The sequence below is a fragment of the Thamnophis sirtalis genome, unplaced genomic scaffold, assembly GCF_051295495.1.
Source record: "Thamnophis sirtalis isolate CommonGarterSnake01/CBP01778 unplaced genomic scaffold, rThaSir2_p1.2 scaffold_6, whole genome shotgun sequence".
NCBI lineage: Eukaryota > Metazoa > Chordata > Lepidosauria > Squamata > Natricidae > Thamnophis > Thamnophis sirtalis.
The window spans coordinates 77,414,993-77,439,781 of NW_028261386.1; the positions used below are offsets into that span (position 1 = coordinate 77,414,993).

Here is a 24,789-nt window from a genome sequence, read left to right on the forward strand (position 1 = left end):
AGCTTGGTTCCACATGTGCACTGGAGAACTGCAAAATATCTCAAATATCTCTTCTTAAAGAGCAAGTAACGTGTCACCATACTAATGGGATTAGGATGTTAGCAACATAAATTAAAATGTGAAAATAAGTCCTGCATTATATCAGCCTATATGTTAAGTCAGAAGTGGGCAATTAATTTTCCCAAGTGGTCACATGAGCAACTGGGATTGTGGAGGGCCACTGATGCCCCATCTCCTGCCAATGGCGATGCCACTTAGCTCACACTGCTGATGCCAACCCGCCCCCTGCCGATGCCCCACTGATTCTACAAGCCAGACAGGGACAGCCAGATATGGCCAGCAGGCAGCAAAATGCCCAGGTCTGTGTAATATTGTTGGTGAGGGGCTTTGCTTCTGGAAAAAAACCCCGAGATACTCAAAATCTGAGTGACTCAAGCTATGTTTGAAGCTCTCATATTTTTCTTCTTCTTTTGAAGCATGTGGTCTCCAAGCCATATTATGAACTGTTTTGAAACTTTCATCTCTTCAAAAGTAACTTGATACTGTTCTTCATGAAAAATAAGCCTCAAATCTACCAGGTTCATGGAATTCATTCTCAGAATTTGATTTTTAGGCTAAACAAATGTGTCTGAAAAAGTCTGAAAAGGTTTCAGCAACTGAAGACTTGATGTTCGATTTATCTAAATTTTCAAATTTAAGCACATGTTGTGCAGCCGGGGGACAGGGTGTACTAGTTGTGATATTATATGTTATATTGCATTTAATATGTATTTAAAAAATAACCACCATGGGAGGGAGGGTATAACCGAGGCTATGTGGGCAAGGGAAGAAAGAGGTGACATTACAGTTTTGTGTAGCCTTCTTTTATGCAAATGTACATAATATGGCAGATTAAGCAGCCTATGGTTTCACTGAAATCAAACTTTTTTTCTCATTCACTTAAACAAATTTGTGATTTCGGCTGCCAAAAACATCTACTTTAAAGTACCTTTAACGTACACTTACTTAAATTTATACTGATGTTAGAATCTCAGCCACATTAGAATATGGACAGACCAGGAATACGGATTCTCTTTTGCTGAAACATGCCATGTTCAGAATTTGTTGCTGAAATTTTCCATTTTTTTTCTTTTTCTATATTTTCTATTTCATTAGAGCTCAACATCATCCACAGGAATAAAAGCCTGAGTCATATGTGATTAATGTATTGTGCATAGTATATTTTTCACAGAATATTTTCAGAAGATTTGTTATGAATAGCACCTTTTACATAAACATTAACCCATAAACATTATTTATCTAAATTCTTTTCTTTACAAAATCTCAGTTTTAAAAAGTATTTCTGCCACTAGGCTGTACTGATTGTTGATTGTTTGTGCTAGCTGAATTTACAGTGTGACCTGGTAGCTTTTTCAGCCTTGTGCAAACCCCCAGAAGAAGCTGTGAGCAACCCTTCCATTTGGTTTTCAGGGAGTTTTGTAACATAGTGCAGGTGTAAGCCAACATTCTGAAGCTCACAACCCAAAGTGGATAACAACAAAGAATTCTATTAATAGCAGTGGAAAGTGGTTAACATTCCATAATGCAAGCACAGCATGCTTAAGTCATCTTCTTGCAAGATATATCACAATTCCATTTTTTTCTGTGTGGTTAATCAAATATATTAGGCTTCACTGAGCACAGATAACTGCTCAATTTCAGTTACATTTCCAGGCCTATTACAACCAAGGAGAAAAAGGCAGGACATCCCCAAATTCATCCTATATATGTCCTGAAGCAAAATAACCAAGCAGCACCATTGAGTTGAGATAAGGGCATCATTGAGTTCCAGTGAGCTTCTTGGGTTTCTTCTTTGAGTTTTCATTCCCAGATGCAGTTGCTCCAGGTCCTTCAATGGTAGCTATTCAAAAGTTGTGAGTAAGCTCTGCAGAGGATCACAGCACAGCTACCATTTCCCTGGAATTGTTACACCACACTCATACCAGCCCGCGTAGTAATAGGGTGTCATAAATCCAATGCGTCCAAATGATACAGGCTCTTGCCGATACTGGCGATAATAACCTGAAGGAACCAAAATACTGAAGTTAGTATCTTAACAGTAGCAGAGGGATGTAATCACTTTATTAATTTTAATTAATCTTTTAATTTTAGCTCAATAATTACTAAACTTAATTGCTCTAAAGAAAATGAAGATGGAGGAAAAGAAGTGAGATACACCTTGCTAGCTGAGCATTCCTGAAAAACACCCCATTGTCCCCTTGTGTTATTCCTTGTGGCATGTAATTTATCCTATTCTAGAAAAAACTTAAATACAATACTTTCTGTTCTGCTTGTATACAGAAGGTTTGAAGTAGAAGGGAAATACAATTTCTTGGCCTGTAATTCTCTTTGTGAACTTTCTTATTGGCATTAAACTCTTCTCCCTCTTCATCTTTTTTGCTGCATGGCCTCTGTCTGTGCTTCACTTGCTCTTTGATTACTTCTCTTTCTACATTGCAGATTTTCAGTTTTACTGTTGACTGAAGGCCCCTTTCTGAAACAAATAGGATTGGTGTGGGGCCAGCCTAATTTCTTTCTGACTTGTAGAACTTCTTTCACTCATTATTCCATTGTTTGGGTTTTCTTTCTTGTCTACTGCAAGAAGTGGTGTCTTATACCTCAAATCTGAAAGAAAGCTGTTGAAGCCAGATGGATCTTTATATTTATACCTTATCAATCTACCATACAGATCTCCTTCTATAATTGTAGAACCTGTTGGAAAACTACCAGCCAGGCAAAGGGGAGGGATCAAGTAGAGAATTAGCCTTGAGTCATTGCGCATCCACAAAAGTTCAAAGACTAACTTTTCCTAAATTCCATGGCACCTTATCTGTTTGTTCCCAAGAGAAAGTAAGCAGTCTGAGAAGATTTTTGTATTATAAGTAGAATAGAATAAAGCAGCTAACATTTACCCTTCACATGTAGCTCTGGTTGCTTGCACCTGACAAGATTAGGGCCAGAGAATTATGTTGCATAACCACATTTCCATTTTCAAAACTGCTTGAGTATATTGAGTGGCTATATTCCAAGGACTGTCTGACTTATTGTGAGAATTAGAACAACCCACAGTAATATATGCCAATTTGGACAGACAGTGGGACTCATTCTAATCTAATAGGCAGAAACACCTGTCCTGTTCTGATGTACCATTAATGCCAATAATGCTTTCATGTCTTTTCTATTAAAGTAGGAATGGCTCTTGCAACATAAACACAAATTACAGTGTTTTACAGTGTTTATAGTGATTTAGCAGATCATAGCATTTTCCTGCAATCTGAAAAAAGTTGCAGAACCTCAGAGGTGGCCAATGGAAAGAAGAGAGACCAAGAAGGCTGACATATCAGTGCTAGCATTTACTTCTTTACAAAAGAGAAAAAGCCTATAGAAAGAAGTGGAATGCTTTAAAATGCTAATAAATTCTCAGCACTCCTTTTCACACAGATGGAGGGCTACCTGAAATGCTGCCTTCTGTGCTAAGGTCCATTATTTCAGTGTATTTTGTGGTTCTTCTCCATAGTCAACCTTACTTGGACTCTTGCATAGAAAGCAAAGCACAGCATGAAACCACAATTTCATTAATTAAGTTATTTCCTTTTATGTGCTAAAATGCCAAGGGTTCTAAAAATTCTGCCAGTCACTGCCTAGACTCAAAATGAAATTATTTGCCCTAAACTTCCCCAGCGTGATGCTTTGCTAATATGTTCCATCTCTAATTCTGTTGCTAGTTGGGGGTTAATATCCCAATAGATTTGGAGAGCACATTGTGGGAAGACTGGCTTTTAATACTGAACTACCTGAACATATTTGATGATGCATTGAGCGACCTGGGACAAGAAAGTCCAACTTAGGCATTAAAAATTAATAGTTTTTGGAGAACTGGGCACAAGCTGCGTTTATTTTACAACTTGTATGCAATGTAAATCTCCAGGGCCCCTTCAAATTAATGTTGCATTTTTTTTTACCTTGAATAGAAGGAAGAGCATTCACATAGGACTGAGGTCCTGTCCGTCCATCCAGGTGTGAATCTACAAACTGACAGTGATCTTCACCTCTTCCCCAACTATCCCCAATGCTATAAAATGTATCTGGAAAAAATATAAGGAGGGTGTAAAGCACTTAGAATGATTTTGCTGCAGCCAAGACTAGTATAAATCCAGGGGAAGAATCTTCTGTCACTTCCTTGGTAGTAGCTTATTTATTACATTTATGAATTTCTGCAATAATAGTAGCATTATAGTGAAATAATTCACTGGCACAGTAGGAAAGTGAACCAGTGGTTCTTGCCAATATTCTTGCATTTGGTCAAAAATAGTTGGCTGAGAATCACAGTTAAAGTTCCCTTGCCTTCAAGTGGCACATTTGCTAGTGGGCTGGCAGCAGTCTTTTTGTATTGTGGTTACCTTTTTTCAATGTGTTAGGAACAATTCATATGTATATAATTAAGAACTTGCACTAAAATGAGGTAGTAGAATTTTTATTCCACATAAAACAGAAGAAGATAGTACAAATAGCCATACATGAATGCATGGAGAAATACTCTTCTCCCCCTCCCTGAACTGAACCGAGTCTGAGAATTACAATTTGAGATGAGTACATGAGTTTATTCCCAGACTGTGTTTTGTTTCCCATGTGTAAACCCTTAGGGCTTACAGCTTTTAAAAAAAACCACTTCTAAGTTACTGTACATGCATACTATTTTAAGCATTTCCCCTAAAAATAACCCATTTAAAATTTTCTATAATGATTTAAAAATTAAAACATGATTATTGATTCTTGGTCTGGTTCTGATATGTTTCTTTTTTTTAAAAAAATGTGTCACTGACTCCATTTAGATCCAAGTTAAAATATTATAGCATCTCTTTATGAAAATGAAGTAGTGTTTCTCTGATTTTTAAAGATGTGAGGAAATGAGAAATCTCCAAATTTCCAAAACTGTGGTAAATTTAACTGAAATAATTGAGACTGAACTGCTATTTTGTATTATGCAGCAAAGTGCAAATCCATTGTCTTGAATGATCCTACTTAGGGCATAGCACTGTTCAAAGCAAAGCATTATGGAATGACAGAATAGCTTACTAAGACACAGGCTTATTTCTCTTGCAGGAAGACCCAAACCACAATTTTAACAAGAAAGAGGAAAGGTATCCCTTGCTTATGCTAGGAAGGTACTCTACTGCAATTTTTTTCTTCCTGCTGCATCTCATTCACTTGAAAGTGGATAGAGAATTCAAATAATAGAATTTCAGATTACTCCAGACCAGGAGACAATCCAAAGTGTTTTCAATATATATGTTGGATAGGATTAAAAAGGGGGAAAAAACAGAACTATTTACGGTATGCCAGCCAATAGCACAGATGCATTTTAATCATGCAAAGTAATCAGTTCATTTTTCAGACTTTACTGTATCTTACTTCAGCACTGCTAAGTGACCCAAATACATACCTCTTAGATCATCACTGAGGTAAATCTTGTATCTCAATGAATTACAAAGGACGACACCTACAAATTTCCTGTACCACGTCCGTTTCACATATTGCTTCCCACTGCATTCTGAGTATGTGGGATCATATTTAAAATTGAATGGGATCCAGATAGGTTCACCACCTACAAAACAGGTTAAAAGCTTGACTATGAAATGTGATAATATTAAACAACAGTAACTCAACAATAATTTACTAAATGTTAATACTTGACCAGACTAGTACACAATTTACTAAAACAGATTAACTTTGATTTGGATGTGATCACGTAAACATGATGTTATAAGTGGAACTAGATTACTAAATGCTTTCCTTCACAATAGCTCTCTGGACCACTGATTTGATCCTGGTGACCAAGCCAGATTGGATCCCACAACATTATCCTGGGACACATATATTTGCCTTCATTCAAATTCTGAATGGTTACATACCAAACCACAACCGGGGCACTACAAATCAGAAAAGTCTTCAGTGTGTAAACATTCACAACAAAATCAGATACTCTGCAATATGCTCCAAAAGATTATAGGAATTATCTACCTTTTTGAAATCAACCTGTGATTATAACCTGTGTGCTCTGACATATAAACTTAAGCACCAACTGACTCTCCTAATTTTTTTTATATAATTACAGTTCTGAAGTACAAAAAAAACACCAAAGAATTGCCTTCTCAGCCTTAAAAAATCAGGGTAGTCGATGTGCATGGGAGAAACCACTACCTGCATCAATGCAGGAATTCATTAGGTTAATTTGCACAAAATACTTCCAGTTCAAGCATCTAATTTACTAGGCTCCCTAGCAGCTGATATAATAGCACATAAAAGTGCCTTCTTACAATGGCCTTTGTTTCTAAAATATGAGCTTTCCTTATATTCTCTGATCTCTTACACTGGTGTCAGTTGTCCCATGGCACCAGAACAATATTATTTTAAAAGAAGGGGAAAAACCTACCAAAGCACTATTTGGCCTTTTCTTTAATAGATTCTTTTCAACTTGAAAAAAGGCATAATCCTATAAGCACCCATCAAATGAGAAATAACATGCAAAGATAAGCCCATTGAGCTCTGACTGAAATGTCTACATCAAGCTTCTCACTTTTCCTAGCATTTCAGCCACAATGTTATTGGAAAAAGGAGGAGTAGGAGAAAATGACAAGAAGAAAGAGACCTATACAGTGAATCTGGATCACAAACACTCCACATTCCTGCACTGTTCATCAGCAGCATTGTTTCCCATAAAGAGGTGCCAGTGAAATCAACCATATACCACTACAGTTGTGGTTGTGAAGCCAACCATATGGTTTCTCTTATGCACTCAAAAGCAACTTGCAAGAGTTATTTGGCATTTTCTGCATTTTAAATATTAAACATGAAAACTCAGGAACAAATTATGATTCCAAGACATCATTCTAATCCAGTGTACAATAACATTCTGCTAAAAATGTATTAAATGTCAAGTGAATAATCTAAGCTGGCATTGTCTTGAATTGTATAAGGAAAGATGCACTGCAATATTCTAATCTAAATCACTTCTAGAACTATAGCAAACACACCACAGTCACTAGCCTGAAATATTGTTTACTAACTTTGACAAACAGACATAGAATTCTGTTCTTCCCCTACTCCAAGAGCTGATAAACTCTTTGGAGTTTCTTTGGCGTGTAACCACTCCTTCAAATTTTGATGTCATGTTGGAACTTTTAACATGACAGAAAGCAAAATCACTAATTACACAGAGAGTAATTATACAATCCTAATATTTTGCTTTACAGTTCTAAAGGTTTCAAGCAATTTCTATGACAAAGTCATTCTAGTCATCAAAACCCCATACTGACAATACATAAATTTTAATTAATCTAAGTTAATTATAATAAACTGGATTAAACAAAGTGTAGATTTCTTGCAGATGATCCCAATCAAGTGCTATCCACTAGTCCTTAAATAATTTTAAAATAGACTAGAGAAAAAAGCTAGAGTTATAAATAGTAACACTTTTATTATAAGGTTACAGTAACAGAATCTTGCAACTCTGAATGGGTTTCCCCTCTATCCTTATAAGAAACTAGGGGGAGGGGAGTCTGAGATGCTCACACAAATTATATCTCTGCCCTGGATTCAACTTTCTTTTATCTAAACATTGTCTTGTGGCTTTTTCACTGGTTGTAGGGCTGGAACCAGCTGGTTTGGACTGGTTCCAGGGATTCAGCTGGTGTGGACTGGTTCAGGTGAACCGGTAGCTCCAATGATCAGCTGAGAGCGAACCGGTTTGCTCTGATGATCAGGTGGGGCCGCTCGCCTGTCCCTGCGCTATACTGACCTATATTTCCTTTGTTTGAAGCCCAGGTGATTGGCGCAGCAGAGCGGATTGTAAGGCCTCGGCTGTTTTACTTAGCAAGGCTGCAGTCAAAGATAAGTTATTCACCTGTTTTCAAATGCAGTGTGTGTGAGGAGAGCATGTGTTTGGCGTGAGCGAAGTGCACATTTAAGGAACCAGTTGTTACACCAGTTGAACTCCACCACTGACTGGTTCCTCAAGGTTATTCCTACTGCTTGTCCATTATTGTATACAACCAGAGGGCAGGGGGATGTGGCTCTTAGAAGTCTAAATGGCCAATAGGACCAGAACAAATCCTAATTCCTGAATGCCATGTATCAATGAAGCATGTCAAGTCAAGCTGATATATATTGGGGGGAAAGAGAAAATATTACTTTGGAAGAGCCTTCTTCAGATACTGGAGGTGGATGAAACAAAGACACAGCAGAAAAAAGGAGTAACTGCAGTACATTCATGCAATGGTTACAGAACTGTCAAGAAGTTGTCCCAACTTAACATCAGCCCCAAGTAATGCTATTCCAAGGGCAAGTGTGGCTCTTGGACTGAACCAAGTTCTTTATGCTGTAAAGGCTCTTAAGGTGAGGATTCTCTTCCAAATTCTGCTTTCCACTGATTCCTTCCTTTCTTCCTTCCTTCCTTCCTTCCTTCCTTCCTTCCTTCCTTCCTTCCTTCCTTCCTTCCTTCCTTCCTTCCTTCCTTCCCCTGGCCTGCCCTCCATGATAGATATTAAATCACAACTTTAATCTAGGTCATTCTCAGGAGATAATGACAAAGCACCAGAAAGCAAAACTGAAACTTACCTGGTGGTCTTACAATAAGAAGAGGATTATCTGTAAGAAAATAACAAGGAAATGTTTCAATGATTTACTCAAAAAATCAGAATCCACAGCCAAAATAAGACAAGCAATTTCTGAAGGTTCCTTACAAACCTAGCAGACAACTTTGTTTCCCAAAAAGTAGAGAAGGGAACAAGGGCATCAGCCATATTGGGCTTAATTCTCACTAACAGAGAGGAAATGATAGAAAGTGTTGAAGCCACAGGAACCCTGGGGGCAAGTGACCATGCAATATTGTAATTCAACATAATGCAAACACAAGTAGTAGAACAAAGTGAAACTAGAGTCTTGGACTTTAAGAGAGCTAATTTCAATAAACTTAGAGAGAGCTTGGGAAAAATTCCATGGATGAGAATCCTCAAGGGGAAAACAACTCAAGAAGCTTGGGAAATTTTGAAAAATGAGATTACAAAAACCCAGTCTAGCACAATACCAATGAAGAAGAAAAGTAATAGCTCCCAAAATAAACCAGCATGGCTGCATAAAGAACTCTCTGACAAATTGAAAGACAAAAAAGATAAGTATAAAAAGTGGAAGGGGGGGACATAACTAAGGCAGAATATCAGCAAATAGCCCGAGCATGTAAAGATGAAGTGAGGAAAGCTAAGGCTCATAATGAAGAAAGACTTCCTACAAAAGTAAAAAATAACAAAAAAAGCTTCTTCCAACATGTTAAAAACAAGAAAAAAGTTAAGGAAACAATTGGTCCATTGCTGGGTGAAAGTGGCAAAAAGGTGACAAGCAACAGGGAGAAAGCAGAAATATTTAACTCATGTTTTGCATCTGTCTTTACACAAAGGGATAAAACAGTCCAACCTATCAAAAACAGCACCACAAAAATCAGATTAGGAACATAAGTTGAAATATCCAATTATCTAGATCCCTTCCAGTCAGGATTTAGTCCTGGCTACAGCACGGAAACCGCTTTTGTCGCATTGATCGATGATCTCTGGAGAGCCAGGGATGGAGGCTATGCCTCCGTCCTAGTGCTTCTTGACCTCCTGCTGCCAATTACCTCCACCAGACCGATTAGATCCCACAGACTAGGCCTCCTCCGAATTCCATCCGCTGGCCGGTGTCGACTGGCGACTACTCAGAGGAGAGCCTTCTCTGTGGCTGCTCCGACCCTCTGGAACGAACTCCCCGTGGAGATTCGCACCCTCACCACCCTCCAGGCCTTCCGCAAAGCCCTTAAAACCTGGCTGTTCCGACAGGCCTGGGGCTAAAGAACCGTGCCCCTATCTCGAATGGTATGATTGTTGCGCTTTTAAATTATGTATTGTTTTGTGTTGTTTGTCAAATTGTTTGTATCCCCCCCTTTCCCTTGTTTTGAGTTGTGAGCCGCCCTGAGTCCCCCTCGGGGGGAAAAGGGCGGCATACAAATGAAATAAACAGTTAAACAGTTAAACAGAAATAGGGAAGAAAATAGTAAGTGAGCACCTGTCTACCCTAGATGAGTTCAAATCACCAGGACCGGATGGGTTATACCCCAGGGTTCTGAAGGAACTAGCAGATGAGATCTCAGAACCACTGAACTATATCTTTCAGAGATCCTGGAGCACCGGGAAACTACCAGAGGACTGGAAAAGAGCTGATGTGGTTCCCATCTTCAAAAAAGGGGAAAAAAACAGATCCAGGAAACTATAGACCTATAAGCCTGACCTCAATACCAGGAAAGATTCTGGAAAAGATAATCAAGCAACGAATTAGCCAACACCTAGAAGCAAACAAAATAATAGCCAAAAGCCAACATGAGTTTGTCAAAAACAGATCATGCCAGACTAATCTTATTGCATTCCTTAACAAAGTGACAAAATTAGTGGACCAGAGGAATGCCGTCAATATAGTTTACTTGGACTTCAGTAAGTCATATGATAAGGTAGACCATAACCTACTACTAGATAAAGTAGAAGAATGTGGGTTAGACAGCATCACCACCAAATGAATTCATAACTGGCTGATCAACCACACTCAACGTGTAGTCCTCAATGTAACTCATCTACATGGAGAGAAGTAGAGTACCCCAAGGCTCTGTTTTGGGCCCAGTACTCTTCAACATTTTCATCAATGATTTGGATGAGGAAATAAATGGGGAACTCATCAAATTTGCAGATAACAACAAGCTGGCAGGAATAGCCAACACTCCAGAAGACAGGCTTAAGATACAGAAGGATCTTGACAAACTTGAACATTGGGCACTATCTAATAAAATGAAATTCAATGGTGAAAAGAGTAAGGTTCTACATTTAGGCAACAAAAAAGAAATGCACAGGTACAGTATAGGTGGTACCTTACTCAACAGTAGTATCTGTGAAAGGGATGTTGGAGTCCTAGTGGACAACCATTTAAATATGAGCCAGCAATGTGCAGAGCTGCCAAAAAAGGCAACACAGTTCTAGGCTGCACAAACAGAGGGATAGAATTAAAATCACATAAAGTGTTAATACGACTTTATAATGCCTTGGTAAGGCCACACTTGGAATACTGCATTCAGTTTTGGTTGCCATGATGTAGAAAAGATGTGGAGACTCTAGAAAGAGTGAAGAGAAGAGCAACAAAGATGATTAGGGGACTGGAGACTAAAACATATGAAGAACGGTTGCAGGAACTGGGTATGTCTAGTTTAATGAAAAGAAGGACTAGGGGAGACATGATAGCAGTGTTCCAATATCTCAGGGCTTGCTACAAAGAAGAGGGAGTCAAACTATTTTCCAAGGCACCTGAGGGTAGAACAAGAAGCAATGGGTGGAAATTAATCAAGGAGAGAAGCAACTTAGAACTGAGGAGAAATTTCCTGACAGTTAGAACAATTAATAAGTGGAACAGCTTGCCTCCAGAAGTTGTGAATGCCCCAACATTGGAAGTCTTTAAGAAGATGTTGGATAGCCATTTGTCTGAAACGGTATAGGGTTTCCTTCCTAGGCAGGGGGTTGGACTAGAAGACCTCCAAGGTCCCTTCCAAATCTGCTATTGTATTATTATTAAATCTTCTTGTTGGTTTGTATAATTTATATCCTGTTTCATAAACTCTGAATGGCTCACATACAGTATCATATAGAAATCAATTGAAGCAACAAGTATAATTAAAACAGTTTGACATATTTCAAAAGCTTGACAAAACATCAGTTTTTTATTGCCTTTCTACATTGGAGGGTCATTTGGACTTCAAGAATAAATTATTTTATGCTTCACTCCTCTTAACATCTCTGATGAAGAAGACTGCTGCTCCTTTGTAATTTGTCCATATATTTTAGGATATATATTTCCTCTGACTCCTCCTTCCTTTACTTTTCCTTTTAAAGTCTTTACATTTACTTGTGCTTATAACATGAGACCCCTTTCTTCATTGTGCTTGCCATCTTTTATCTTTATTTTTATTGATTGTATTATAATTTATTTTATTGTCGTAAGCTGCCCAATCATTGGAAGTCAGGCAGGATAGAAGTTTAATAAATTAGGAAATTTTGTTGCATAGTCAGCCAAATGTTGAGGCTGTATTTGGCATTTTTATCTGCCTACTGTAATTTGATGGTATTCAAGGTATTGTCACAGGATGTAAACTGTTCTAAATAAAGCTACCTTTTGCAAGTGATTTACGGCAATTTTATCAATGCCAAAGGTGTTCAAGTGGTGCTCCAGTTGTTTTGAGATTATTATTAATTCTATTTTTGACAATGAAATCTCCACATCTGCACATTTCATTGCCACAGATGGTATTATCTAAACCAGGGCTGTCAAACTCCCATCCCATCCCACAGGTCGGATGCGTCACATGCTGGCCATATTTACACCCAGTTTAATGAAAGTGAAAAAAGTCCCAATTTGTCACATGACGATGCTGTGACGAAGTGAGTTTGACACCCTTCACCTAGACTCTTTTTTAAAGTGCTGGTATTAAAATTATATCTTAATGTACATTGCAACTAGTTTAGTGGAATGATTATTTAGTAAGTGTAGAAGTCTATTTAAAAATGTTATTTTAATCAGTCTAATCAACATAGGTGCCTGCAGGCGCCTGATGCTTTCATGATGATTAAAGAAACAAGATAACCATGCTGCAAAATGTCCCCCTTTTCATGTGCATGTGACATCACTGTGATGTCCAAAAGAGGAAGGACTTGCTATAAAATGATGTAATTGCTCTTTTTGCCCAGTAGACATGTTGATTTCCTTGCAGATATAGCTGCTAACTAACTAAGGCTTCAATCACTTTTTTCAGGATCTATGTGAGGGTACTTGATTGGACATTATTTTTACATCGTACCCAAAAGATTCCTACTCTAAATCCATAACAAGAACTGTTGAGTTGATTTGGAGCCAGATTAATTGAAATATGCTTAAGTACAAGAATTCCAAGTCAGGAACTCAAGAATCTTGAGGGGGTGGGGGTGGGGAAATAACCTTGGAGTTATACAGAGTTACTTTAAGGTGTCAACCACATTGTATTTGGTTGTTACATTGTGCCAACTGACCTACCTATGATAAACCTTCCAAGTAAAAAAATAACATGGAAAAATATGTTTTTGTAGCTGGACATATTTTAAATTTATTTTTAAAGCCTTTAATTTCAAAGAACAGAATCAGCTTTATGAAATGAAAACAAGCTTCAGCTGTGAAGGGGAAAAATCTAAAAGAAAATTTGTTTCCCAATCTTTTTGACAGACACAATTGCTTCCAATTACTCAGCTGCTCAGAATTAAAACAAAGAAAGAAAAACTACTGTAAGTGGTTTCTTGCCAAGCAAGGAACAGAAATGGAATTTCCTCTTTTCATTTTTTTAATTTAACTTTCCCCCCCCCCCACCTCACCTCACTATCAGGATAAAAGGTAAAGACAAACTTTTCTTTGTGCTGAGCTTGACCTCTGACAACCTAATGCAGTGGTTCCCAAACTTAGCAACTTTAAGACTTGTGGACTTCAACTCCCAGAATTCTGGGAGTTGAAGTCCACAAGTCTTAAAGTTGCCAAGTTTGGGAACCACTGACCTAATGGAAAGAGTCATGTAGTTTTCCTGAGAAGAAAATAAAAGTGATCTGCCATTCCTTTTCTTTATTATCAGAATAGAAAAACTAAAGACAAAATCCACATTGGGCAACCTGAGAAGCTGTTAGAAAACATTGATGTTGGCTTTCTGCATTGAAAGAGCAGGAGCCGAAGCACAAATTCACTCCTGTTTGGCCAGAGACAGTCAGCACTTTATCATTTTGTTTTTGTTAGTTCAATTCTTAACCAGCCCTCCCCGACTGGTACTGTCTAAATGTGGAAATTCAAATCCCAGAATTCTCAACAATAGCCATTCTGTCTGGAGAAGTTTGGAAATAAATATCTGAAGAAAGCTCAATTTGGGCAAATCTGTCTTTATTTCCTAACATCCTAACTGAACTTTCTCCTCCTCTTCTGTAGTTCCTTGATCATTCCTGTTGTCATTTGTTGTTTTTATTCTGAAATCTTAACACCCACTGGATTCTTGTTGACAGTGCTCTAATTATTTATTTATTTATTTATTTAGTTTGTCAAACATGTAAAAGATATAAATATAAATATAAAGGAGCACATAAATGGGTACAAATAAATGGAGACAGTAGGAAAGGGATAGTAGGCACGCTGGTGCTCTTATGCACGTCCCTTACAGACCTCTTAGGAATTTGCAGTTTAAAATGTTTTGTATTTTAATACTATATTAAACCACCATACCAGATTCAGTGACATAGGTGATGGATGAACTTATAGGACCATAACCATAAGGATTCGTTGCTTGGACCTTAAAGTAATACCTAAATCAAGGAAAGAGGGGGAAAAACAGCATCCATTAAAATGGCCAAACAATAACAGCTTGTGGTAATAAAATTAGATAAAATGACAAACAGGCTTTTTAAAAAAGGAATCCAGAAAAGTTCCACAAAAGCTATTAAATACATCTTGTTTTTTGAGGCACCTCTAATGATAGCTTCATCAAAATGTTTTATTCAGTCATGAAACCATGCAAGAACCAACAGAATTTGAAAATGAGCAAAGAGCCTACAGTGGTGAAACACAATAGGTGAAGTGTTTACATATCCAGCATTATCTCAAGCACTATGTTTGCTTTCTGTGAAATTGGTTGATGAAGACAGATGGAAGTCATCAAATGTTAAACAGCCATATTAAATTCTGTGGCATAGGCACATCCATAAATTAGCCCATACTTTCCTTGGAAGGAGATGTATCAATATCTCCCCAAAGAGTTGGGGGCAAAAGAAAAATCTGGTGAATAAAAATATCCTTCTGCATAACCCTGGTATATAAAAGCCACCTTGTCAATTTGAGCAGCTCCAATTGCAGGCCTTATTTTAATAGCAATTCTTAGCTGGAAAGATAAACTGATGTCTGGTTTAAACTGAGCCCTCAGTTTTTCTACATGCACTGTTAGCTAACCAGGGCACATAAAGCCAGGATAACGTTATGTGAATGAAATTCTAAAAGTATTCATCCATCCATTCATTTACCCATTTAGTCAGGACATGGGAAAATTACTAAAAATATGAATGTAAAACAATCAATTTCTGAGGAAAAAACAACAACAATAATATGTTACTAAAAGTCTTTTTTCCCAAGGATATTGATTTCATGGCAGGACATGCAATGAAACTTGTTGATTAACTGTAGGAAAATATATTATTTTGTTAAATGTCCAGCACTTGACATAATATTAAAAAGCTGCAGAAAAAAAAACCTATGCCAAAATTTGGAAACCAAAGCCTTTAAAAGTTGCTTTTCATGAAGTGCAAAGACATAAATGAAGCCCCAATCTTGAAATAATTAAAACAATTGCTTCTTCTGCATACTTTGAATGCTGTTACAGCTGCTCCTGCATGTATATGCTCAGCCACTTCAGATTGTTTGGAAGAAAGAGAAGTACATTCCTTGAACAATGAATTATATATTGACACTGACACTTGTCATATTCTCAAATGTCCAAATGAAAGGTAGGTGTCCTTTCAAAACTCTCAGAACCACAGCCTTGAAAGGACCATAAAATTATCATATTGTAAGAGAAATTATTAAAGATAAACTTTTGAGTTGTCACTCTTTCTCAGCTCCTGGAAGATGGCAATGTCAAACTACCTCTGAAAATCTTTCCCAAAAACTTCACTAGTGGTCACTAGGAGTCAATACTGACTTGAAGGCAAATACACAAAAATCATACTGCAATATAAGGACATTTTAATAGAAGAACATATGTGGTATTGTTGTTGTTTTTTAAAGCTTGATCTTTGGTTTACAGGTGTTTCAAGTACCTGTTTGTGTTTTAAGTAGCCTCATCAATATAGAAATTTTGGAGAAAGATTTCCATAATTTCCCATTTGATCTTTTTAAAGAACAGTCTTTGACAGAGAAAATGCCACCCAAATTTGCCACCCATTGGCAATATCCTCTTCAATTTCTAATTAAATGTTGTACAGAAAAATCTGATATGATTTCAGGGCCAGGTTCTAGGACTTCAGACTAAAGGTTGGCCTGAAGAGAAATTAAAACAAAACAAAACAAAAACTAATGTTGAAAAAGAGCTGACAACATCAATGATTCATTTTAGGACAAAAACTACATTGAGTTGTTAGAAAAATATCTGTCAGAACATTAGAAGCTAAATCATATAATTAACTGAATTGCACACAGTATTATAATTCCTATTTGCTTTTGGACTTGACTACTACTTCTGAAATTCAGCAATAGTGACTTTATATCACCAGAGATCCAATATGATGGAAAGCAAAAACACAATTCTTTCATTTTAATTGACAAAAATGCTAAAATATATTATCTGATCTAGAGTTCTGATTTAATTATTTAAAATGTATCATGTGGTCTGTTTTCCAAAAAGAAAAAAAAATACAGATCAGCTTAGACACAATATTCCTTGCCTTCCAATACTGTAAAAATAAAAATGAATCAAGAAAGAATCGTAGCAGAATAAGAAAACTCAAGGAGTATTTAAAGTTGAATTTTACCCTATATCTGAATAAATAAAGCAGGATTCAGTTGCTATTACAAAATTGCAAAGAGGGGGACCTCTATTCACAAGAAAGCAACTGATTTTGTTTAATAAGGGCAGCTTTTTAAAATAATAAAATTTTATAGATGCTCTGGATAGCCAAGACAACCCTACCCATTTTGAAAGTAAATTATATTAAAAATAAAACTATACTCTTCCTTTCAGAGAAATAAATACAGCATAAACACTATGGCGAAGTATTTTAAACTTGATAGATTAAGCAGTTTGCAACATAGCTCAAGATTTAGCAATCTCTTTAATCACAATCCATCATAATTCTGAGTTCCAAAGTCTTTAGCCAACCTTGGCTGATCCTTGGCTAAACAGGATTGTCCTGATTAGAAATTGGATGGAGGAATGCCTGGGAATTCCAGGGCTTCTGACTAGACTGGAAAGTTGGAAAAAAAACACCGCAAATTACTTCTGTAACACTGCCATGAATGTTGGTAGGAAAGAGTAATCAGGAATTAAGCTCAAGTCGAGGGTGTTTATGCTTCTACCTTAGTGTCTACAGATTATTTTATACATTTTGCTAAGTTTAAATTTTAAGTAGGCAAGACCTGAGGTATTAGAAGGCAGATATAAAACAGTTGCCGAGCTTAGAAGGTACAGAGGATAGTAATAGACAAGGGATAATAAAAGAAGACTAAAATCTTAACTCTTGTATTGCATTAAAACAATGGTGTGTCGGTTATTTATATATTTTAATCTATTTCTGACTGTATTAAAATATATACTAAATGTACACAGTAAAATACTTTATTTTATTTAGTAAAGTAATACTTTACTTTATTTAGCCAAGCAACAGCCTAAAGCTCAATTGAACAAATAAGCGTAAAGATCCTTCAAGCAGTGGTTCCTGCTTGAACCACAACAAAGTCTGAGGAACACACTTTAGGCAGCTCAGTTTCTGTGAATCAGAGTTTCCTCACAATCTGCATATAATCATGAACACATGGATTGAAGCTAGCTTAATCTCCCAGTTCAAGTTGCTAAATTGCAGAAATTTTACAGTGGTTTAGAGCAATTTTAAAGTCACAAGATAAGGAGCTAGATTTGCCTGGGAGTTCTGGGAGAAACACAGCACTGATGGTGCAGATGATACTTAGCTGTCAAAGAAAAGGCAGACTTCAATCCTATCCTGAAATTCTGTTTCCTTATTATATAATCTAGAGTGGGAGCTGCTTTTTTAGCAAATATAAACAACTGAGCCAGTGGTGGGTTCCGGATCCCTTTCCAACTGGCAGCATCCACATGGATGCGTGTAGCACACATGCATACGTGTGCAGCATGCGCATGCGTCTTAGCGCCTCCACGAGCCTCTGCAATGCTCCAGCTGCTCAGAGGAGTGGAGCGCAGGCGCTGTATGTGCCATGCACATGCGTGGAAGCGTCGAAGACTTAAAAGACCAGTAAGGAGCTCAGGCGGGTGCGTGGGCCCTCTGGAGCACTGTACTGGAACAGTATCTGGTGCTCCAGGCAGGTTTCGGGATGTCCATACCAGGACGTACTACCTGCAACCCACCACTGAACTGAGCTAAAGGACTTGAGTACAAATAGATTCTTGGTGCTTTCTGAGCTTGTTTGAACCAAACTCAGAGAGCACCATTTCAACCCTGAGCTACAAATGATCTCCTTTATTATTATTGAGTTCCGCATATGCTACTATCACTTCTACATTTTTAAATTTGTTGTTGCTGTGATTCCTGATTGTTCCCCAGATTCTAAAAGATGAACATCTTTGCCTACAACATCCCCTCCCCACAATTGAGTATTGTTAGACTCAGATGTTCAGCCTTATTCTCAGCACTGTGGGTGCAAAAATTACTGTGCCCCAACAAGGATCAGAGGGAAAATGCCTATCAGCTACAAAATGCTCCAATGAAATTTATGGAGATTCTCAATCATCCAGGTCATGTGCTTTTCAAACTGGACTTCCTTTCCAGTTGCCTTTTGAAAAGGGTCTTTCTCTAATGAAAAGCTCCAAGTGGGGAATATTGGCTGATAGCACTGGAGCTTTAGTGGGAAGGAGGACACAAAAAGTGGTGTTCATAAAAAGCCACAATGATATCAAGATGACAATGCACAAAATGATATCATTTACATTATGACATCATAGTCCTTGATGCAAATGCATAAATGACATTTTTTTTGTGATGCCATTGGTGTCATATGCCCCTATTTGTTTCCCCACAATAGGATAAGGTTAAAGAAAACAGGAAGCAAACCGCAAATTTATCAGAATAACTGAGTCCAGTGGAATAAACCCTGCAGCATCACCCAGTCCTCACAAAAACAGAGGGGCTATGCAAAACAAATTGTCAATTCTGAAGCTGACTTGACCGAGGCCATTTTGAGGCTTATCACACTGGAGTTGGGATATAGGGAGAGGGGAACAGAGATAGTTGGGGTTTGTAGCCAAAACAAAATACTTTCTCCTGGGAACCAAGGACATTTCCACAGGGGGTCAGAGGAGGAGTGAAGTTACCAGGCAACCGGACGACACCTTGATTGGACCATGTGACTGATTGTTTGTGGGAGGGAGAAAACATTTAGTTTTAATTAGGTGAAAACCATGGGAACATCTAGAGTCAGCTTTCACCAGCTTGTGTCAATATGATATATTCAAATAAAACTATTCTTTGAGGAATCTACCTGCCTCAGAGTTATGTTTGCTATGGGTGTATTATTTGGAACCCTGACACATATTACACAGCAAGTCAAGTAGGACACACAGCAGATCAAAGGAGAAATTGCTACTGTGTTGAAGCATACATCTGAAAAGGAGGCAAAAATCAAGTTTAAATTAACTTTCCATGCTGAAAGTTTTTGAGTCTGCCTAAATCTTTGTGCTCATCAAGATTCTTGATACTGTTGCTCCTATTCATCTGGGATTCATCTGGGTAAATTAGTTAGGAGGAATACAAAACAGACACAACTTATTTTTCAGTTCATGAAATTCAGTTTTAATAATACCCGCTTTTTCACCTCTCCCTGCCACATGTGCCTGCATCTTTAGTAACTTGTGAAAGGATAAAGCTAAGTGGCAAAGCAAAGAGTTGGTACAAATCCAAGAATCCACTGAGTTGGATTCATAACAGTTAGGAGACTTATGAAAATGTATTCTGTCCCTGACTTCAAATGTTTAAGCCATGAATGCATTGCAGGATGGGTTTGGTGTGTGTGTGTGTGTGTGTGTGTGTGTTAGATAGGATGATTTCCAAGACGTCTTTCAACTGTAAATATTAATGTTTTTATATCCATTTCCCACCCCACCATTCCAAATCAGGCTTGTTATCGCATGTCTTTTGAAATAATACCTTGTATTTGGCTTCAAGTTTTCAATGGGCAAATTAGTGCTTGCTGCAGTCTTGGTTGACCATTTGTTCCTGATGACATCTTCATAGGATGCACTGTAAACTAAATAACCTGCCAAGAGAAAGATGTCATGGATGTATTAGACCCCAGAGTACTTCAGCAGCCTAATACATCATGCAGCATCATGTGGCAAAAGTATTTCATTAGTATGTTCAAAGCTGGAGGGAATTCCCATTTCTGCTAAGAAGAGATAGCAGCAAAGCTAGGTGGGGAATAGGGCTCAATCAACATTATGCAAGTATGCATTAGCTATCTGGCTAAGTGCTTCCCACGTCCAATAAAGATGTGAAACACTTTGGATTCTACCCCAAAAAATGCTTCAAAATGGGCAGGGGTGCACACATAGCACTGCTCTCTGACTCATTAAAGCATCTGTACCTTTTCTAAAGATTATATGGCTCCTATAAACCTTTAAAAAACCCAATGTCCACATTCCTAATGTCACTCTATCTCAGCCCCAGAAAAAGGCAATGGCAAAGCACTTCCAAAAGTCTTGCCAAAACACAGGGACCAGTCCAGGCAATAGCAATAGCAATCACAATAGCACTTAGACTGCACAGGCTTTACAGCCCTCTCTAAGCAGTTTACAAAGTCAGTATATTGCCCCCAACAATCTAGGTCCTCATTTGACTGATCTTGGAAGGATGGAAGGTTGAGTCAACCTTGAGTTGCTCAGAATCAAACTCCTGGAGTGAGCAGTGAATTTGTTGGCCCGCTAGTGGCAGCAAAGTTGGATTGTGAGGAGGTTGAGGAGGAACATGGGCCAGTCCTAGAGGCTGGGGAAGGCTTGGATGAGGGCTCTGCATCCAAGGCAGAGATGGGGCCAAGGCCTTCTGGCAGGGATCAGGTGCCTATGGAGCTTGACAGCAGTGAGGCAGAGGAACAGCTAGACCTGTTCCCAATGTGTGCATGCGCCGACCTGCCAGAAGAAAAGAACAACTCAGAAATCAGGGTAGACTTGGGAGTAAAATAACAGGTGATTGGCCCCTCCCATAGGAAATAAAAGAGGAGCGAAAGAGGAGTGGGCTTTTTCAGGAAATAATTTGTTCATCCTGTTGTTAGATTCATATCAAGAGTGTGAAGATCTGTCTGTGAATCTCAGAGACTCTGCACCCAGTCTTTCTTTTCACAGCATCTCATTTGGAAAATATTTACGTTGCAGATTTCCAAGATAGATAAAGGTTTGTAGTCATAAATATTATTTTGAAAGACTGTTTGCCAGGCCTTGCTGAATGTGAATGACAGAATTAACATTCATTTAATAAAAGTGGTTTTGTTGGGACCAAGACTCTGCCTTGTGCTTTTGGGGGAAGTCTAGGCCTGAACAGAGTTAGACCTGCAGTACTGCATTCTAACCACTGTGCCATCAACTGCAAGTAGTCAAGATTGTCTTGGTGGCACAAATAAATAAATTTGTATTAGTGGAGGCCATAGATAAGTGATATTAGACTTCTAAGGGTATTGGATCCTTCAACATTGTAATTTTCTACTTCTTTAGCAGTTTTTAGACTTTCCAATCGAGTAAAACTATGCATTTTGGTTCTAAATTAGCAGTATTTATAAAAGCAAAATATAGAACACATACAAGACTATGTATCCTCAAATGTGGCCCTTCTCCAAGTACTATCAGATGTTGATGTCTGATATACATTTATAAGAAGCAGGGACTTTTCATGGTGGCACCCTAACTTTGAAAAAGCCTCTTAATAAATTAATCAATAAAGCATCTCAAAAAACACAGAGACTTGTCCTCACATTATGATTATTTCAGTAAATATGTCAAGATTTTGTTTTTACTTTGGTCATCTTAAAAAGAGATTAGTTCTGTAGTTTAGACCAAAATTTATTTCTTATTGGAAAGAAACCTGGAATACCATGAAAGACATCAGGGAATTTGTTGAAAAATAAAATGCAGACAAGAAAATGTTCTGTTCAATTCAGGCTCCATTACCAGTCTAACCATGGCAGCAAGTATTGTTGTACCTGTGATCAGATCTCCATGGGTAGGTGCAGTCCAGTCAACAATCACAAAAGAATGGCAGCCTTCCACAGCTACTATGGTGATGTTGTGAGGAGTTTTCTGAGGTTGCATCCCTGAATCCTTTAAGTTATTGGGAACAAGTTCATCCAGGCTCTCTACTTGGAAGTGATCTAGTGCCTCTGTTAAAGAACATGGCGCAGCTGGGTCTTTGTTTAGATAAGTCACATAAGGAGCTGGAAGAAATCACAAGGGAGACCATTCAGTCTAAAAAGTTTGTGGTGAGGATGGATTAGTAAAAGGAAAACTCAGATTTGACATTCAGGCAAGTTTCCAAGATAATTGAAAGTCCAAAATGGGTTAAAATATACCAGACAGTTCCTAAACTTAGGAATTATCTATTTTTCTATCATTTGCTAACTTTGCAAATTGAAAAAAAAAAGACTTATTTTAATTCTGCAAAAGAAGGACACAACAATTTAAGGGGATTTATTTAAAAGATGCACAAAATGGGCTTAGCCACTGCACCTATTTCTAGCAATGAATGGAGCGGGCAAGTTTCTGTAAGATTAGAATAATGAGCCCTGGAAACATGTCACATATATAAAAGAATATTATGTGTGTGTGTTTTTAAAACTACAAATTAGGATAAATTACCTGTTAATTTATCTGATGATGTTACCTAGTTTGAATAATGAAATGTCTGCAAGAAAACAACCAAACTCAGAGAGCACCAAGCACCCTCATTTGCTATACAAGTGTTTTAATGGGTATTAAAACACCTGTATAGCAAATAAAGGGATTTACAAAGCTCTGTATATTAGACAAAGTTGCAAGCAAGTGCAATGTTGGATTTTAAAAAAAGAGCACCAGAATATTCTTTCTTTCTTTCTTTCTTTCTTTCTTTCTTTCTTTCTTTCTTTCTTTCTATCTATCTATCTATCTATCTATCTATCTATCTATCTATCTATCTATCTATCTATCTATCTATCTACATTTTTTTAAAGTATCAGCATATACAATTTATATACCAATTAGGTAGTCTACTATCATTCCAGTGTCAAAGAAATCCTCCATCAAGGAGTTGAATGATTACAGGCTGGTTGCTCTGACATCTGTAGTTATGAAAACCCCTGAAAACCATTGGCAGGTGATGCTGTTAATATAGCTCTGCATTACATCCTACAACATCTTGAATCTCTAAGGACCTATGTCATCCATTCAATACCATCATTCCAGATATTCTTCTAACTAAACTGATTCATCTAGCTGTACCTGACCCCACTTGTAAGTGGTACATAACCTTTCTAACAGACAGGAAGCAGCAGGTGAAGCTAGGGAAAAATCACATCAGATACCTGTACAATTAGTACAGGGCCCCCCCAGGTGTTGTGACTCAGCAGCAGTCTTCTGTGAGTCTTTTCGGGATGCAAGTTTAACAATGCAGCTGGGGCTCATTAGTGAGTCTTCGGGTGATAAAAGGACGGATGGTGCCACGCCCTGGTTGCAGGAGTCAACGTTCATTCATGCATTCAGTGATCATCAGTTGTGGTTTATTTGAGATACACTTGGAGAAGTTATTTGCTTTCTGTAACCCTGATTCAAGGAGATACTTGGAGAAGTACATTGCATTGTAAGAGTTTTTGTTTGGTATTCTGTTATCTCGTCAGAGACTTTATTTATGTTTATTTTTGGGCTCGCAGCCAGTCTGAGCCGAGAACTGATAAAGTGAGTTCCTTTTACGTTTGTCTGCCTGTCGTCTGTTAACGAGCAGAGAAGGGGGGACAGAACACCCAGGGCTGTGTGCTCTCTCCAATTCTCTCTTTATACCGACTGCATCTCAAAGGAACCCTCTGTTAAAATAGTTAAAAGCCAAGAGAACAGACAATACAAGGGTTATGATTATGATAGTCTCAACTAGAGGTCTCTATATTTTCAAATATGTGTTTAGAATCTGAGTACTTAAGGGTTAATCATAATGCTCAGAATACTGCAGAGAAGGTACAGTATGCACCTAAACCAATTTTATGGTTATTTTTCTCTCTCTACAACTGAAATGCAAAATGATTAAATGATCCCTGATTAGCTGCATCACACATAGGAAACACATGAGGCTTCAGTTGTACTTTCATGGCTGCCATCTTGATGTGTGTTTTTAACCATATCTTGTCAGTGGCGGATTAAGGGTTACTGGTGCCCTAAGCACTGACAAATCTTGGTACCCCCTCCTTTGTATATACTGTACAAACGAAGCCAAGCTTCATTGGTTTTTTTTTCCTTTCTCAACTTTGTGGTGCCCCCTTTGGGCCTGGTGCTTAGTCTGCTTACCACTGTACCGTGTGCACAGCCATAAGCAGCAACCTACGGAAATAATGAAGATAAATAAATAGCAGGCTTAGCAAGCAGGCAAGAATGCCAGTTTGCTTTTTTTTTTTTTCCTGAGACACAAATTTCACCTTCCAGGTTTTATGAAGAATATTGTTACTCTAGCTCAATTTATCACTTTTATATTTCATAGCAATACGAAGGGTTCACGCAAACAGAACTTGTGAATTAATGGACACACATATTACCTCAAAAGGTCAGCTTGAAGTTGAAAAATCTCTTTGCACTAGTCAGTGGAAATATTTATTCTGTCAGAGTTTACAGTTCTTGTTAGAACAATAATTTTTCCCTTTCTCTCATGAATGCCATAAAATGTTTATAACAAA

At 37.8% G+C, this 24,789-nt stretch overlaps 1 protein-coding gene across 2 annotated transcripts in view; it reads right to left on the reverse strand.

Annotated features, from left to right (window-relative positions):
• Positions 1 to 1,196: 1,196 nt before the first annotated feature.
• The window catches only part of FNDC1 (fibronectin type III domain containing 1), an 89,958-nt gene continuing 66,365 nt past the window's right edge, over positions 1,197 to 24,789 (reverse strand). For both annotated transcript variants that reach the window (XM_087718229.1, XM_087718228.1), the window contains exons 14-20: positions 22,084 to 22,314; positions 20,043 to 20,151; positions 14,386 to 14,465; positions 8,656 to 8,685; positions 5,483 to 5,644; positions 4,002 to 4,124; positions 1,197 to 2,061 (exon numbers count right to left, since the gene is read on the reverse strand). In XM_087718229.1, the coding sequence (XP_087574355.1) occupies positions 1,946 to 2,061; positions 4,002 to 4,124; positions 5,483 to 5,644; positions 8,656 to 8,685; positions 14,386 to 14,465; positions 20,043 to 20,151; positions 22,084 to 22,314 (851 nt within the window). In that variant the 3' untranslated portion in view covers positions 1,197 to 1,945. The remainder of the gene's footprint in view (positions 2,062 to 4,001; positions 4,125 to 5,482; positions 5,645 to 8,655; positions 8,686 to 14,385; positions 14,466 to 20,042; positions 20,152 to 22,083; positions 22,315 to 24,789) is intronic.